The following is a 17,440-nucleotide window of genomic DNA, read 5'->3' on the forward strand; positions in this document are numbered from 1 at the left end:
GAGGGGGCAAGGAGAAGGCTGCCTTAGAGGTGAGGGGAATTGGGGCATGATCATGGGCCGCGATGTTGCGTGAAGCGCAAGGATGTCAGGAACTGTGGGGACCGCGATGTGGTCTAGGAATGGGAGTGGGCGAAGAGAAGTCCATCGGGGCGGGCCGGGGGGTGGGACTGGGGGAGAGCCCCGGAAGCTGCGCGGAACACCCATCCTCTTGGATCCTAGGCTGGGACCCGGGCTGTCCGCCAGGGCTGGGAGACACTGGAGGAGGCCGGCCGATGGTTACGCGCGATGCCAACGACGACTGCCCCACGGTGGACCGCGGCTGCCCGTTCGCGGAGGAACGGGAGAGGCGGCTGGGTGCGGGCTGCCCGCGGTCCGTGAGCCAGGACAGAGTCCCAGGCTGTACAGTGATGGGCGGAGAGACTCGCAGTCCTGAGAAGTATTATGGGCTGTACTGGGAGATTTGGAGAGGGTGGAGGGGGGGCGGTCTGAGGGATTCCGGGCGCACCGCTAAGGCGATGCCGCGAGCAGCATCCGCGCCCTCTCCTTCCCGCCCCAGCCCGGGTTTGTTCAGTCAGGGCTCCAGCCCGGCGGCCGGGAGGAAGAAAAGGAAGAGGGAAGGAGCCTTTACCTGGCTCTGACGCGACGGGTCCCAGGCCCCCGGCTCCGCTTCCCACTCAGAGCTCTCCTCCCCTCTCTTCCCCGCCACCCGTTTCTACGCAGATCGGTGCCCCAGTCCCTGGAGGAGCCTCCGCCAACTCCGCAGGACCCCGCCGGGAAGTAGAGCCCACCCCTTTACCAATCACCGCCCGTTTTCTATCGACCGATGGGGCCCATAGCCAATAGGAAGAGCTGATCCCGAGAGGCCCGGAATGAGGGGGAGGAGCTGGCAAAACTTGGAGGTGTGACTAGCACTGCTGAGGCGTGGTCACAGATTAAGCTCCACCCCGGGTTGTTGAACCCCTAAGTAGAACTGATGGGCAGGATTAAGATGGAACCGACGACCAAACACAAACTCTTGAGCTAAGGCACGGCCAATTGGGCCGGGGTAGAGAGGAGGGGTGTTGCGGAGATTTTTAGCCAATAAAGAGTAGAGACCGGTGGAGACTGTAGACCCTCTTCCAATAAGAAGCGGGAAGGGCGTGCCGTGCCACTTCCACTAGGGCGAAGGCAGGGTTTGCCGAAACCTCCCGAAGCCGGCCAATGAGATCGGAGGCGGAGCCAAGCTCAGCCAACCAGAAAGCCGAACTGATCTCAGCACCGTTACTGGGGCGGTGCCTACAGTCTTCAAGCCACTAAGCTCTCGTCAGGGGAGGCCCCGGAGCCTTCCAATGAGGGACTGGGGCGAACTCTAGTTCTTCCAATCGGTGCGCGGCGCTGGCAATTCAAACTGACACCGGGTTGGAGACGCAGGAAAAGCGGAAGAGGGAGCGAAAACCAACGTGTTCGGTGACAGACCCCAGCGCCGACTGAGCCCCTAAAGCGACTTCAGCCCTGCCCCACCAACACCACCGCGCGCCCGGGAACAGCCGCTCCGGGAAGAGACCTGAGGGCACTGAGGGGGGCACGAGGGACAGCTGAGGGAAGGGAAGACGCGAGAGACACTGCGCGAGCACGCTGAGGGCCGGGGGTTGCCAGGAGAGGGGCCCGCGGACCCGCAGAGCAGAGAAAGGTCCAGGAGAGAGGGGCTTGACGGAGGAGAATCCGGGATCGCCTGGCAGAAAAAGAGAAGGGAGTTTCTGAATCCTGGGAAGAGGAGGCGTGGGTAGGGACGCTTAGCCCGAGATCCGACAGCAGGGAACGGGAGCGCTCCGGGGGAGGGGCTTAATGCTAGGGAAGGGATGTCTTAAAAGAGGAGAAGCTTTAAACTGACGATCGGAGAAGGCTGAGGGAATTGCTATGAAGGGGCGGGAGCTGAAGAGTAGAGGACTCCTTTAGACAGCAGAAAGGGAAAGCTGTTGAGAAGTTCCCTTCAAACTCCACCTGCCTCTTCTCCAATTCAAACTCCACTCCCTTCTCCAAAAGTTAAAAGGAAAGCCAAGTTTGCCTCGCTCCTCTGTTCCTACTCAATAAATACTTCTACTCCGCCACCGGGAAAACAGGAAAAAAAAAAAAAACTAATTTCCTTCCCAATATTAGGACTTAGAAAAGCTCTAGGTCTCGCAATTTGAATTTTAGCCTAGGGGAATCAAAGTAGTAGGAGCATTACTCTTGTTTCCTTTTTCAAAATCCCACACCTCATCCTTCCTGCGACGCCATGTCTACCAACATTTGTAGTTTCAAGGACAGGTGCGTGTCCATCCTGTGTTGTAAATTCTGTAAACAAGTGCTCAGCTCTAGGGGAATGAAGGCTGTTTTGCTGGCTGATACTGAAATAGACCTTTTCTCTACAGACATCCCTCCTACCAAGTAAGTCATGCTAGTGGCGGGCAACGGTAGCTTTTAACTAAATGGGAACACTTATGGCTTGGATCTGTGGGAGTCAACAAGGAGGTTATCATTTCGGTGTTCCAGCCACTCCCACCAGTTTGATGATCCCCTTGGAATATATCTAAGTGGGCAGACTGTCTGGACAAAGTCTGTGGTTTAGCCAAGGTGGTCAGTCCTGATGTAATGCTTCTAGTTCAATTACAGTCATGCGACCACACATCTCTTAAGTTTGATCCCTGGTTCAGTGCCCTGCCTGAATCAAGTCCGTGGCGTAGACTTTAGGTAAATTCAGGCAAAATTTTCTGTACTGTTGGAGAGGAGAGGTCATTTAAGTTTTTCATTTTTATCCATGAAATTTTGCACCAAAAAAAAAAAAAATCCGTTTTCTATCATTATTTGCAATTGGCATCCTAAATCAGATCGGTTGTTCATCAAATTCAGTTTTCTTTCCTCAAAACTCTCTTTCTCTGAAAGAGATGTAAATAGATTTTTATGGGATGAAAAATAGAGACTTAGCCTTAATCTTTATCTCCAATAAAGCCTATTTTGGACATTACACATTTGTTCCCATAATTGAACCCTTTTAAAATCTGTTTGTTTTCAGCCACTAACTGCTTTGAGTCCTTAAGAATTTGCTTCCCATTTGGTAAAATAGCCATTATGACTCAAATAAACCTTTTTCTAGCTCTAAATAGTACTTTCCCTTTCCATAGTCAACATATATATGCCCTACATGAATCTTCAAAATTTAGTTCTTTATTGAAATTTTGTTATTAAAAGGAAAGTAATTATCCAAAATATGAGTGGACAGTTATTCTCTAAGCTTTTGGATATAGAGCCAGAGGAAGCAGGTTAATAACCACAATTCATTTTAAATGAATTTCATGATAATGATAGAAACTTTACAAGTTTTTTAATTTACCCAGGTAAAGCTGTGTACTCTTCCTTTCTTGAAATGTTTTCTGAATTGGCCTAAGTGTAATCATGCCTAACAGCAAAGCCAAAGGCTCTCATTTATTGCAGAGATAAATGGGTTATTTTAAAATCTTTTTAATTTTTTTAAATTCTAAGTTAATATTTTACATTTGTGTGTGTGTACATCATACATGTATTTCAAAAAAGGAAAAACATTAGAAAATAAATCATAGGACCTACTGCTACAAAGTTCTGTGATTCATTGTCCACTGCTTTTTCTTTTTAGTAGCTCATAAACAAACTTAAAATATTAACCCATTCATCTTTGCAATAGCTATGGTAAGTAATAAGGCAGTCATAAGGAAGGCTAGGTGAATTGTTACAGGTTAGACCCAAGTCTAGAATAGAATCAGGTTTTTCTTATTTTCTACTCTTCTTTGTAGGGGTTAAAATAGTAATGAATTAGCATGCTAAGATGTGTGTGAATCAATGAACACATAAAAATTTTTTTAATGGAAAATTTGTCAGATGTTTATGTTGAGCTCACAAATATGAACTGCCTCTTTAAAAATATACTATAGTTCTATGTTAGCTGTCAGCTCTTTGGATTGACAAAATTTGTGCTAAATCAAGCATAGAATTACTATCTGATCCAACATTTCTGGGTACATATCCAAAAGAATTCAAAACTGGATCTTGGAAGAGATATTTGCACACCCATGTTCACTAACAGCATTATTCACAATAGCCAAGAGGTGGAAGCAATCCAAATGTCCATTGACTCTACAGATGAACAGATAAACAAAATGTGGTATAGGGCGCCTATAGTTCCACTTACTCAGGAAACTCTGGTAGGAGGGTCACTTGAACCCAGGAGATTCATTACACAGCAATGTGATTATATTTAACACATCTGCTCTGCACACATAAAACTTGTTATGTTGGTAAATTTTGTTAATTTTTTGCCACAATTAAATTTTTTGTAAAGTACATCTGACTGTCTTTTTATACCTTTCTCTCTCCAGCGCAGTGGACTTCACTGGAAGATGCTATTTCACCAAAATCTGCAAATGTAAACTGAAAGACATCGCATGTTTGAAATGGTAATTTGTGGCACTATTCTGGATAGCCCTGGGTTTGGAAGATGGATATTGACACCAAAGCATAGAGAAAGGTTCAGTGGGCTGCAACAAGGACTGGTATAAAGCATGCAATGAGCCATTGAAAAATAATTTATTACTTAGAGCTATTTTTTAAAAGGGTTTTGTGATGCTTCACATTAGTATATAATTTTACAATTTTCAAAGTGTATTCACAGTATCCGCTTCAATTTTCAGAACAAGGCAATGGAGGTTAGGGGGAAAAAACACTTGGATTTACAATAGTAAAAATCATGTTTGAGGCCTGACCCTACCCCTACTCTCTATGTGATCTTGAGTGAACTCCTTAAGCCTCTAAACTGCTGAACCTCTGTGTTCTTATTTAATTTCTAGGTTATTACTCTTTCTTTCTTTGTTTTTAGAGGGGTCTCAATACTGTTGCTCAGGCTGGAGTGCAGTGGCATGATCATAGCTCACTATAGCCTTGAACTCCTGGGCTCAAGTGATTCTCCTACCTCAGCCTCCTGAGTAGCTGGGACTACAGGCAGGCACCACCATGCCTGGCTAAGTTTTTTATTTTTTGTAGCAATAGGGTCTTGCTATGTTGCCCAGGCTGATCTCAAACTCCTGGCCTCAAGTGATCCTCCCTCCTCAGCTTCCCAAAAGGCTGGGATTACAGGTGTGAGCCACTGCATCCTACCTTAATTTCTTTCTTTCTTTCTTTTTTTTGTTTGAGAAGGAGTTTTTGCTCTTGTTGCCAAGGCTGGAGTGCAATGGCGTGATCTAAGCTCACCACAACCTCCACCTCCCAGGTTCAAGCGATTCTCCTGCCTCAGCCTCCTGAGTAGCTGGGATTACAGGCATGCACCACCATGCCCAGCTAATTTTTTTTTTTTTTTTTTTTTTTTTTCATTTTTAGTAGAGACAGGATTTCTCCATGTTGGTCAGGCTGCTGTTGAACTCCCAAACTCAGGTGATCTGCCTGCCTCGGCCTGCCAAAGTGCTGGGATTAGTGAGCCACTGCACCTGGCCATTCTGTCTTATTAAGATAGAAATTTAATAATCTTCTGTGTTTACCTTATCAAGGTATTATAAAGATCAAATATGAATGTCAAAAGGCTCAATAAACTATAAATTACAACACGGCTGAGAGCTATTACTATAATCTTTTGAGAAGTAGACGTGTTATTATTTTCATTTTAGGAGGATAAAAGTTGAAATTTTCTCATTTAGATGGGGTTTGTATTTAGAAGGGGTTTGTATTATAAATAACAATCCTAATAATTTAAATTGGCAAACTCTTCTTATGTGCTATTTGATTTCATTCCTTTATTTAAGCTATACTTGTATTGAGGAGCTAGTATGTGGTAGTCTTTGTTACAAGGGTTACAAGGGCTGGAAATACAACAAAAACTAGATGAAGTCACTGGCCTTTGGACATTATTTTCTTTCTTTCTTTCTTTTTTTTTTTTTTTTTTTTGAGACAGAGTCTTGCTCTGTCGCCCAGGCTAGAGTGCAGTGGCGTGATCTCAGCTCACTGCAACCTCCGCCTCCCAGGTTCAAGCGATTCTCCTGCCTCAGCCTCCGGAGTAGCTGAGACTACAGGCACGCACTACCATGCCCAGCTAATTTTTTGTATTTTAGTAGAGACAGGGTTTCACCGTGTTGCCCTGGCTGGTCTCGAAATCCTGAGCTCAGGCAGTCCGCCCACCTTGGCCTCCTTAAGTGCTAGGATTACAGGCGTGAGCCACTGCACCCAGCCCACCCGGCTAATTTTTGTATTTTTAGTAGAGACAGGATTTCGCCATGTTAGCCAGGCTGGTCTCAAACTCCTGACCTCAAGTGATCCACATGCCTTGGCCTCCCAAAGTGTGGGATTGTAGGTGTGAGCCACCGCACCTGGGCAACAACATTTTTTTTGTTTTGTTTTGAGATGGAGTCTTGCTCTGTTGCCCAGGCTGGAGTGCAATGGCATGATCTTGGCTCACCGGAACCTCCGTCTTCTGGGTTCAGGTGATTCTCTCACCTCTGCCTCCCGAGTAGCTGGGACTACAGGCACGTGCCACCACGCCCAGTTAATTTTCGTATTTTTAGTAGAGGCGGGGTTTCGCCATGTTGGCCAGGCTGGTCTCGAGCTCCTGACCTCAAGTGATCCACCCGCCTCAGCCTCCCAAAGTCCTGGGACTACAGGCACGAGCCACCACACCCGAACAACATTTTCAAAAGAAAACCAAAACAGGGAAGTTAATTTTAATCATATATTTTGTCTAACCCAATGTATCCAAAATATTATTTCAACATGTAACCAACGTAAACTACTAATGTAATATTTTATATTCCATTTTTTGTTCTTACTCTTTGAAATCTGGTGTACATTTTACACTTAACAGCACATCTCAATTCAGGCCAGCCCCACTTCAAGTGTACAACAGCCATATGTGGCTAGTGGCTATTATTCTTGACAGCATAGATCCGGACCTCGGTATGGAAAGGTTTTTATTTTCATTTTTGGCTATTGAAGGGGTTTTAACCAGGGAGCAGAATGATCTGATGTAGCCCCACTAGAATGTTAGCTCCGTGAGAACAAGGGCTTTGTTTTGTTTACCGCCGTATTCCTAGCACCTAGAGCAGTGCCTGAAAGATAGTAGAGACTCAATAAATGTTAGTTAAGTGATGAGTCAATGGATGAATGAATGAATATAGGCGGTGATTAAAGTCATGGAATTTACTCTTGCAATACAGTCTTACAAATAACTGGCACTCCTAGCTCAAAAACAACTTTTGTTTTCATTTGTTTGCCTTTCAAGCAAGTTATAATTAGAAGACATATTTTAGGTGGAATGGTACCTTTTATAGTAATCTTTATTGGGTCTCATAAAAATGACTGACTCACAAATCTCACAGAGTAAGACTAAGCTTCAATAAGAATTTTTACAACTCAAGGTATAAACAGTTCATGTTGCTATTTTTTTTTAAGTACTAGCAAAAACGTTCCCTGTAGGTTCACTCTATTTAATATGTGACTAGCTAGTTAAAAAAAAAAAATTGTGGAAGACTGAGGTACTTATAATCAGCTGGATAATTCTGAAAACTGTAAAAACTTTTGCAACTTTCTCTGGAGGCTGTAGATTGCTTTATTTCTGAATTCCTTCAAAAACACTGAGACTAAAATTAGAGCAGCCAGATTGTATTTGGTTTACAGGGACTCATGCTGTCTTCCTACCTCTCCATCTGTTGAAACAGTTTTTAGGTGCTGGCGTGAAACTAGAACATGTAAGAACCCAACTTGCCACAGTCCTGGGATAGCAAAAACCTTTACCCACAGAACTGAGTTTATTTAATTTATTTTGTCTGTACAGCACATCAGTTTGGGTGGCTTATAAAACAAATCACAACATTATGGCATCTAGAAGCTAACTTCTGAAGGGAGAATGCATAAAATAATACTAGCAGGACAAGCGTGGTGGCTCACGCCTGTAATCCCAGCACTTTGGGAGGCCAAGGCAGGTGGATCGCCTGAGGTCAGGTGTTTGAGACCAGCCTGGCCAACATGGTAAAACCCCATCTCTACTAATAACACAAAAATTATCTGGGCATGGTGGCACACGCCTGTAATCCCAGCTATTCTGGAGGCTGAGGCAAGAGAATCACTTGAACCTGGGAGGCGGAAGTTGCAGTGAGCTGAGATTGGCGCCATTACACTCCAGCCTGGGTGACAGGAGCAAAACTCGGTCTCAATAATAATAATAATAATAATAATAATAATAATAATACTGGCAAAGAAATGTGAGAATATGTTACTATTATTCACTTAAAGACTGCTTTCCCACTTGATGGTAGAACTGCACCCCCATCCCATCCCAAAGATCTCAGCAATGAAAGTTGTTAGGAGGAAATGAGGTCTCAATTATATGGTCTATTTATATAAGCACATGAAAAGACTTATCTGGCCAGTTATTACACGGTATCTAGTAACATTTACTTTCTTTTCTAGTGGGAACATTGTAGGTTATCATGTGATTGTTCCATGTAGTTCCTGTCTTCTTTCCTGCAACAACGGACATTTCTGGATGTTTCACAGCCAGGCAGTTTATGATATTAACAGACTAGACTCCACAGGTAAGAAACAATTGACTTGGACATTCCTGTAACATTTCTCTATCAATACCTGAGTAAAATTCCCAATAGATCATTTCAGGATTCCTTTTAGATCTTCTTAGCTGGATCAGCTAGAGTGAAACTTCAATTCTTTTTTCCCAGACATTCACTTATGAAAACTATTAGGCAAAATTCATTGTCATTTCTATGTTCACCCTTGTACTTAAGGCCTCAAACTTGGCTGAATTTCTTGGTCTTTTAAAATGAATATTATAATTGCTCTCAACTGCTGCCTTGATACATATTCTGACTCCAGAGAATTTTTGAAGATTTTAGATTTGATAGTCTAGTGTGTGTGTGTGTGTGTGTGTGTGTAAGAAAGGGAGAGGCCAGTCCTGGGGCAGTGGGAGTTGAGAGGAGGAGGACTAAGTAACCTCTGTATTTGGTGATGCTTCAGAATAAGAACAGGCATTTCGACATCTATGTTAATACGTTATGACAGAATTTTAGTCAAGGGAAATATTTAACACCAAAGTATAGAGTATGTTGTACAGGCACAATTGGAGATATTGTGGGTTCAATTCCAGACCACCATAATAAAGCAAGCAAATATCACAATTAAAGCAAGTCACACAATTTTTTGATTTCCCAGTGTATATAAAAGTTATGTTTACAATATATTTTAGTCTATTAAGTGTGCAATAGCAGGACATTTAAAAAACAATGTGCATACCTTAATCAAAAAATACTTATTCGGCTGAGAGCAGTGGCTCATGCCTGTAATCCCAGCACTTTGGCAGTCCAAGGCGGGAGGATCACTTGAGCCCAGGAGTTTGAGACCAGCCTGGGCAGCATGCTGAGACCTCATCTCTACAAAAAAATACAAAAATTATCCAGGCATTGTGGTGCATACTGTCGTCCCAGCTACCCAAGAGGCTGAGGTGGGAGGATCACTTGAATTTGGGAGGTAGAGGCTGCAGTGAGCTGTAATGATCATGCCACCGCATTTCAGCCTGGGCACCAATATGAGACCCTGTCTCAAAAAAGAAAAAAAATGCTTTATTGCTAAAAACTGCTAATGATCGTCTGAACCTTCAGCAAGTCATAATCTTTCTGCTGGTGGAGGGTCTTGCCTTGACGTTGATGACTACAAACTGATCCGGGTGGTGGTTGCTGGAGGTTAGGATGGCTGTGGCAATTTCTTAAAATAAGACAACAATGAGGTTTGCCATATGGATTGACTCTTCCTTTCACAAAAGATTTCTCTGTAGCATGTGATGCCATTTGATAGAATTTTACACATAGTAGAACCTCTTTCAAAATTGGAGTCAATCCTCTCAAATTCTTCTACTTTACCAACTATGTTTATGTAATATTCTAAATCCTTTGTTTTCATTTCAACAATATTTACAGCATCTTCATCAAGAGTAGATTTCACCTCAAGAAACCATTTTCTTTGCTCTTTCATAAAAAGCAACTCCTCATCCATTAAAGTTTCATCATGAGATTGCAGCAATGCAGTCACGTCTTCAGGCTCCATTTCTAAGTGTAGTTTTCTTGCTATTTCCACCACATCTGCAGTTACTTCCTCCACTGAAGTTTAAAAGCTCTCAAAGTTACCCATGAGGATTGGAATCAACTTCTTTCAAGCTCCTGTTAAGGTTGATATTTTGACTTCCTCCCATGAATCAGGAATGTGCTTTTCCAGAAGGTTTTCAATGTACTTTGCCCAGATCCATCAGAAGAATTACTATCTATGGCAGCTATAGCCTTATGAAACCTATCTCTTAAATAATAAGACTTGAAAGATTAAATTACTTCTTAATCCACGGGCTGCCAAATAGATGTTATGTTAAGGCATTAAAGCAACATTTATCTCCTTGTACATGCCATCAGAGCTCCTGGGTGACTAGGTGCATTGTCAATGAACAATAATATTTTCAAAGGGATTTTTCTGAGCAGTAGGTCTTAACAATGGGCTTAAAATATTTAGTAAAACATGCTGTAAACAGATTTGCTGTCATCCAGGCTTTGCTGTTTCATTGACAGCACACAGACAAAGTATATTTAGCATAATTCCTAAGAACCCTAGAAATTTCAGAATGGTAAATGAGCATTGGATTCAACTTAAAGTCATCAGCTGCATTATCCTCTAACAAGAGATTCAGCCTGTCCTTTGAAGCTTTGAAGCCAAGTATTACTTCTCCTCTCTAGCTATGAAAGTCCTAGATGGCATCTACTTCCAATAGAAGGCTGTTTTGTGTATATTAAAAATCTCTGCCAGACGCAGTGGTTCACGCCTGTAATCCCAAGACTTTGGGAGGCCGAGGTGGATGGATCACCTGAGGTCAGGAGCTTAAGACCAGCCTGACCAATATAGTAGAACTCTGCCTCTACTAAAAATAAAAAATTAACGGGGCATGGTGGTACATGCCCAGCTACTTGGGGGACTGAGGCAGAAGAATCACTTGAACCCGGGAGGCGGAGTTTGAAGTGAGCCGAGATCGCACCGTTGCACCAAGAGTGAAACTCCATCTCAAAAAAAAAAAGGTAATAAGAGGCCAGGTGTGGTGGCTCATGCCTGTAATCCCAGCACTTTGGGAGGCCAAGGCGGGCAGATCACCTGAGGTTGAGAGTTCGAGACCAGCCTGACCAACATGGAGAAACCCCGTCTCTACTAAAAATACAAAATTAGCTGGGCATGGTGGCGCATGCCTGTAATCCCAGCTACTTGGGAGGCTGAGGCAGGAGAATGGCTTGAACCCGGGAGGCGGCGGTTGCGGTGAGCCAAGATCACGCCATTGCACTCCAGCCTGGGCAACAAAAGTGAAACTCCGTCTCAAAAAAAAACAAAAAGACAAGAAAAGAAAAATCTGTTGTTTAGTGTAGCCACCTTCATCAATGATCTTAGCTAGATCTTCTGGATAACATGCTGCAGCTTCTACATCAGCACTTTTTGCTTCACCTGCACTTGTATGTTGTAGAAATGGCTTCTTTACTTAAACTTTATAAACCAACCTCTGCTAGCTTCAAACTTTCTTCTACAGTTTCCTCAACTTTCTTGCTCTTCATAGAATTGCAGAGAGTTAAGACCTAGCTCTGGATTAGGTTTTCGCTTAAGAGAATATCATGGCTGGTTTAATCTTCTATCTAGGTCACTAAAACTTTCTCTGTATCATCAATAAGGCTGTTTCACTTTCTTATTCATGTTTTCACTGGAGTAGCACTTCTTATGTCCTTTAAGAACTTTTCTTTGCAGTCACAAGTTGGCTAACAATTGGGCACAAAAGGCCCAACTTTCAGCCTGTCTCAGCTTTCAGTATGTCTTCCTCACTATGCTTAATCATTTCTAGCTTTCGATTTAAAGGGAGAGACATGCCACTCTCTTTCACTTGAACACTTAGAGGTCATTGTAGGGATATTAACTGGCCCAATTTCAATATTGTTGTATCTTAGGAAATAGGGAGACCCCAGGAAAGAGAGAGAGAACAGCTGGTCAGTGGAGGAGCAGTCAGAACACACAAAATATTTGTCGATTAAGTTTGCAGTCTTAAGTGGGTGTGGTCTTAAGTGGGTGTGGTTCATAGCACCCTGAAACAATTATAACAGTAACATCAAAGATCACAGATCACCATAATAGATATAATAATAATGAAAAAGGTTGAAATATTGAGAGAATTATCAAAATGTAACAGACACAAGGTAAGCATATGCTGTTAGACTTACTCAATGCAGGATTGCCCAAACCTTCCATTTATATAAAACCCAATATCTATGGTGTGCAATAAACTAAAGCACAATTGAGGTATGCCTATACTAATTATTTTAGCAAGGCCAGGCATGGTGGCTCACACCTGTAATCCCACACTTTGGGAGGCCAAGACAGATGATCACTTGAGGTCAGGGGTTCGAGACCAGCCTGGCCAATATGATGAAACCCCCCTTGAACCTGGGAGGTGGAGGTTGCAGTAAGCCGAGATGGCACCACTGCACTCCAGCCTGGGCAACACAGTAAGACCCTGTCTCAAACAAAAACAAAAAAAAATTATTTTAGTAAGAAAGTATACTACCAATTCTTTAAAAAAAAAAAATTTCTTTTTCCTCGTGTTAAGGTGCTGAGGCACTGAAATACTAATTCTTTTTTTTTTTTTTTTTTTTTTGAGACAGAGTTTCACTCTTGTTTCCCAGGCTGATGTGCAATGGTGTCATCTTGGCTCACTGCAGCCTCTGCCTCCCTGATTCAAGTGATTCTCATGCCTCAGCCTCCCGAGTAGCTGGGATTACAGGCATACGCCCAGCTAATTTTTTTGTATTTTTAGTAGAGACAGGGTTTCACCATGTTGGTCAGGCTGGTCTTGAACACCTGACCTCAGGGGATCTGCCCGCCTCAGCCTCCCAAAGTGCTGGGATTACATGGGATTACAGATATGAGTCACCATGCCTGGCCTGAAGTACCTTTTTTTTTTGAGATGGAGTCATTCTGTCACCCAGGCTGGAGAGCAGTGGCATGATCTCGGCTCACCACAATCTCCACCTCCCGGGTTCAAGTGATTCTCCTGCCCCAGCCTTCTGAGTGGCTGGGATTATAGGTGCACACCACTACACCTGGCTAATTTTTGTATTTTTAGTAGGGACGGAGTTTTGCCACATTGCCCAGGCTGGTCTCGACCTCCTGACCTCAGGTGATCCACCCACCTCAGCCTCCCAAAGTGCTGGGATTATAGGTGTGAGCCACTGCACCAGCCAAAGTACCAATTTTTAAAGGGGATTTATATAATACTTTTTATATTGCCTGGAGCCATTGAGTTTTGTTTTAAGACACATGTTCTCAATGTCTAACATCTATTTATACAATAGACCAAGTTGATTATAAGGAACTTTTTTTTTTTTTTTTTTTTTTTGGAGACAGGGTCTTGCTCTGTCACCCAGGCTGGAGTGCAGTGGCACAATCTCGGCTCACTGCAGCCACGACCTCCCAGGCTCAAGCGATTCTCCCACCTCAGCCTTCTCAATAGGTGGGACCACAGGTGTGTGCCACCATCCCCGTCTAATTTTTTGTATTTTTCGTAGAGACTGGTTTTTGTCATTTTGCCCAGGCTGGTCTTGAACTCCTGTCCTCAAGTGATCTGTCCACCTTGGCCTCCAAAGGGCTGGGATTACAGGCCTGAGACACCTCACCAGCTGACTTTAAGGAACTTGACAATCTAAGTTGACACTAGCATTCTTAGGTTCCTAAATGCATGTTTTAGTCTTCTTTAGAACTTAAATGTATTTTTTAAATACATGATTTGCCTTCACAGACCAAAAGATCACGAATTGCAAGCCAGGTTGTCAAGGGTCTTTAAATCCTCCAATTATGCTTAGATTTTTATAGATTTGATTTTTTTATCATCTGGGATTCAACTGTGGCTCTCAATCTATCATTTATGGGGTCTTAATTTAAAACTTTGGTATGTTAAGAAGGCCATTTTCATGTAAGGACTTATCTGAACTCCCCTAAGTGGGATACAGTCTCCTAATTTAAGCCTCCAGTTTTATATTTGTGTTGCCCATGGGACACATTAAAGGAAGTTTCTGCTTTGATAGTATTTTTCCTGCTTTACAGAATTCAAAACACAGGGTGGAGATTTTTCAAGTTTGATTTACTTTTTAATATTGGTCAATTTTTCAAAGATAAAAGCCCCACGTTCTTCCATTTGCACTGAATCTAATCCATAAGAAACAGATGTATCACAGGATTTCCTTCCTCCCTTCTTAACAGAGAAAGGAAGGTGCTGCTTCTGTCAGATCCAATCTCTTAGTTTATTTTTCCTCCTTTGAACCAATTGTGCTGAGCTGCTTCATGTCTCTGAGTACTGACTCCAAGAATATCAAGCTTCTGCTTTGTAACCCTAATATTGTGATTTCAAGCAAGATTTTCTAGATGCTTGGTATCAAAGCAAGTTTCTAATGGCGTCACAACTGTCCTTGAATCACCTGAACCAGCAGTGTCAAAGGAATGCATAGACAAGCTTTATAAATTCTAGAATGTTTAAACTGAAAAGGACTCCTGGAGGTCTGTTTTCTAGGCTAGTCTTCATTTAGAGACCTGATTTCCCAGAACTTTCTGGAGGAGCCTTGGGAAACCTCAGCTCAAATTTCCTAAAATTGGCAAATGCCCTCAGAGGCAAAATGGCTTCAGCCCTCCATTTACATTTATGGGTTCTAATTTTCACTTTGATTTTTGCCTCGCAATTCCTTACAGCTCTTCCTGTCAGCTCTTCCATGACATTTACCAGGAGCAGAACACCATTCATTCTTGGAGGGGGGGGGGGCGGGTAGCGTTTTCTATTATAAACAATTCAAACACAAAAAGATTATAGAAGATAATAAGATACACATCTGTATCCCTACCAGCATCAAACACATGCTAACTTCTTGCCAGATTAGATTCCAGTATCTCCCTCAGTCAAGGTAAACAGTTGATTATTTCTACTGTTTCAACAATGTCACACTACACATCCCTGTGCATGTCTCCTTGAACCACCTATGCAAGATGGGCAGCTGAGGAAGGGATGAACAATGGGCTGTATTTGCAACATTTTTAAAAATTCACAAAATGGAATACTCTCCAGAAGTAAAAATAAATGAGCGAAATCTACACAAGTCAACATAGATTAACCTCAAAAACATAATGAGTGAAAAAGCAAATTAGAAAACAACATGTAGTGTAATAACATTATATACAAAATTTAAATATACAAAACAATAATATATATTGTTTATGTTGCATGCATTTGTAGTAAAACCATGCATGGTGTACTAGCAGTGGTGAACACTGGATTCAAATCAAATCTCCAAATCCTGGCTCATTCCATTCTACCATATGGCTGCTATCTCACTGTGTATGGAGTGGATATCCTGAATTGCTGGGTCCTCTTTGTGTCCACACTGATAACTGGACAGCTTAAGATTTGTTTTTCTGGCCAAGAGTGGTGGCTCACATCTGTAATCCCAGCACTTTGGGAGGCCGAGGCGGGGGGGATCACCTGAGGTCAGGAGTTCAAGACCACCCTGACCAACATGGTGAAACCCCATCTCTACTAAAAATACAAAAATTACCTGGGCATGGTGGCATTCGCCTGTAGTCCCAGCTACTCGGGAGGCTGAGGCACGAGAATCACTTGAACCTGGGAGGCAGAGGTTGCAGTGAGCCAAGATTACACCACTCGACTCCAGCCTGGGCAATAGAGCGAGACTCTGACTCAAAAAAAAAAAAAAAGATTTGCTTTTCTTGTGAAGTTAATTGGCTATCCTAGAGGTCAGTTATTTTCTATTTAGTGCTTTTAACTTATAATGTAAAATATACCCAGAGGAATAAACTTGTCATTATCCTCTACTGTATGTTTAGTCATTTACTGTATACCCATGCTGCATTCTTCAATATGAAATCTGACTATTCTTTCTCAGTGAAGTTTTTAATTATTCTTTTGTTTATTATAGTGACTGCTGCAACCTGGCCCCAAAGTTTAGTTTAAAGCTCTGCCTGTGGACTGAAACCCACTGGTATCAAGGATTGCAGTTCATACTATAACTGGCTCCGAACCCTTGCTTTTTTTCTGAATCAGAAAAATGGCACCAGCTACTTCTCTGCTTATTGAAGGGATGAGGAGACTTATTCAGGACTTCTCCCTGAACCCTCAAAAGAGGCACTTAATCTAAAAGCATCTTGTGAGATCTCCATTCTTAAACATCATTAAAATAGATCAGAAAAGTATCAGTGTACAGTGATTATGTTATAATGCAGCTGGAGGCAGGGTTTGAGTAAATGGACTCCTGAGAGCCCTTTGAGCTGTAAAATTCTAGAATTCAAGCCCTTGCTTAAAAGGATTTAAAGAATGTTTATGTCCTACCCCTTAAAAAAAAGTGTTTGCCAGACATGGTGGCTCATGCCTGTAATCCCAACAGTTTGGGAGGTCAAGGAGAGAGGATTGCTTGAGCCCAGGAGTTTGAGACTAGGCTGGGCAACATAGTGGGAACCTGTATCTACAAAATAAAATTAGCCATGTGTGGTAGTACACGCCTGTAGTCCCAGCGACTTGGGAGGCTGAGGTAGGAGGATCACTTGAGCCCTGGAGGTTCAGGCTGCAGTGAGCTGTGATTGTGAACCATGATCCTGCCAGGCACTCCAGCTTGGGCAACAGAGAGAGAATTTATCTCAAAATAAAGTTTATGTCCTAGTTGGATAATATTAGATAATTTTATTTGTAGTACATTATTTAATAGCTACTCGTTTTACTGCTAACACTATGGTTTATATAAGAATATTAACATATGAAGTTTCATAATTTGTGTTCTGAGTTATAATAGTAGTGAGCATTAAAGAATTTTTATGACTTTTTATTTTCAGGTGTAAACGTCCTACTTTGGGGCAACTTGCCAGAGATAGAAGAGAGTACAGATGAAGATGTGTTAAATATCTCAGCAGAGGAGTGTATTAGATAAATGGAATTATGATATATATGATATACAAACTTTTTTCTATTTAAAAATATATTAATGGATCAACTTTAACATTGTTAGTTTGCCAGTGATCTTTTTTGGAAAACAAAAATGGGGCATCTGTTGATTTATTTATTTTCCGTCTCTAATTAATTACCTCAGTTTGATTGAAGCCAGTGGAGTTGTGCTTTTCCTCTACTTCTACTTCCTCTCCCCCACCTTCTTCTGCCCAGTGTAGGTGTATTCTTAAATTCAGACAGGAGAAGATTCTTTCACATATCGCTCAGTTACCTCCCAATCTGGGGGAGTTTTTCTTACAACTTGATACCAGATACCATCGCATATTTCTACCATGCATATATCAAGCTCAACCGAGTTTTAATAGGGGATTAAAAAAACAAGCTGTTAGGTTTCCCTGG

The 17,440-nt window shown here is 42.3% G+C and overlaps 2 protein-coding genes across 8 annotated transcripts in view; one reads left to right on the plus strand and one right to left on the minus strand.

Moving 5' to 3' along the window:
• The window catches only part of SRGAP2 (SLIT-ROBO Rho GTPase activating protein 2), a 257,767-nt gene extending 257,007 nt beyond the window's left edge, over positions 1–760 (minus strand). For all 7 annotated transcript variants that reach the window (XM_032136804.3, XM_032136803.2, XM_032753822.2 and 4 more), the window contains exon 1: positions 629–760. The gene's annotated coding sequence lies outside the window, so the exon portion shown is untranslated. The remainder of the gene's footprint in view (positions 1–628) is intronic.
• FAM72A (family with sequence similarity 72 member A) lies at positions 216–17,093 on the plus strand. Its single transcript, XM_058430480.1, is given in 5 exon segments — positions 216–364; positions 367–436; positions 4,368–4,445; positions 8,437–8,561; positions 16,930–17,093. Coding segments are annotated over 5 exon segments (447 nt in total). The 5' UTR covers positions 216–285; the 3' UTR covers positions 17,025–17,093.
• Positions 17,094–17,440: the final 347 nt, after the last annotated feature.

Source organism: Hylobates moloch, unplaced genomic scaffold, assembly GCF_009828535.3.
Source record: "Hylobates moloch isolate HMO894 unplaced genomic scaffold, HMol_V3 SCAFFOLD_18, whole genome shotgun sequence".
Taxonomy (NCBI): domain Eukaryota; kingdom Metazoa; phylum Chordata; class Mammalia; order Primates; family Hylobatidae; genus Hylobates; species Hylobates moloch.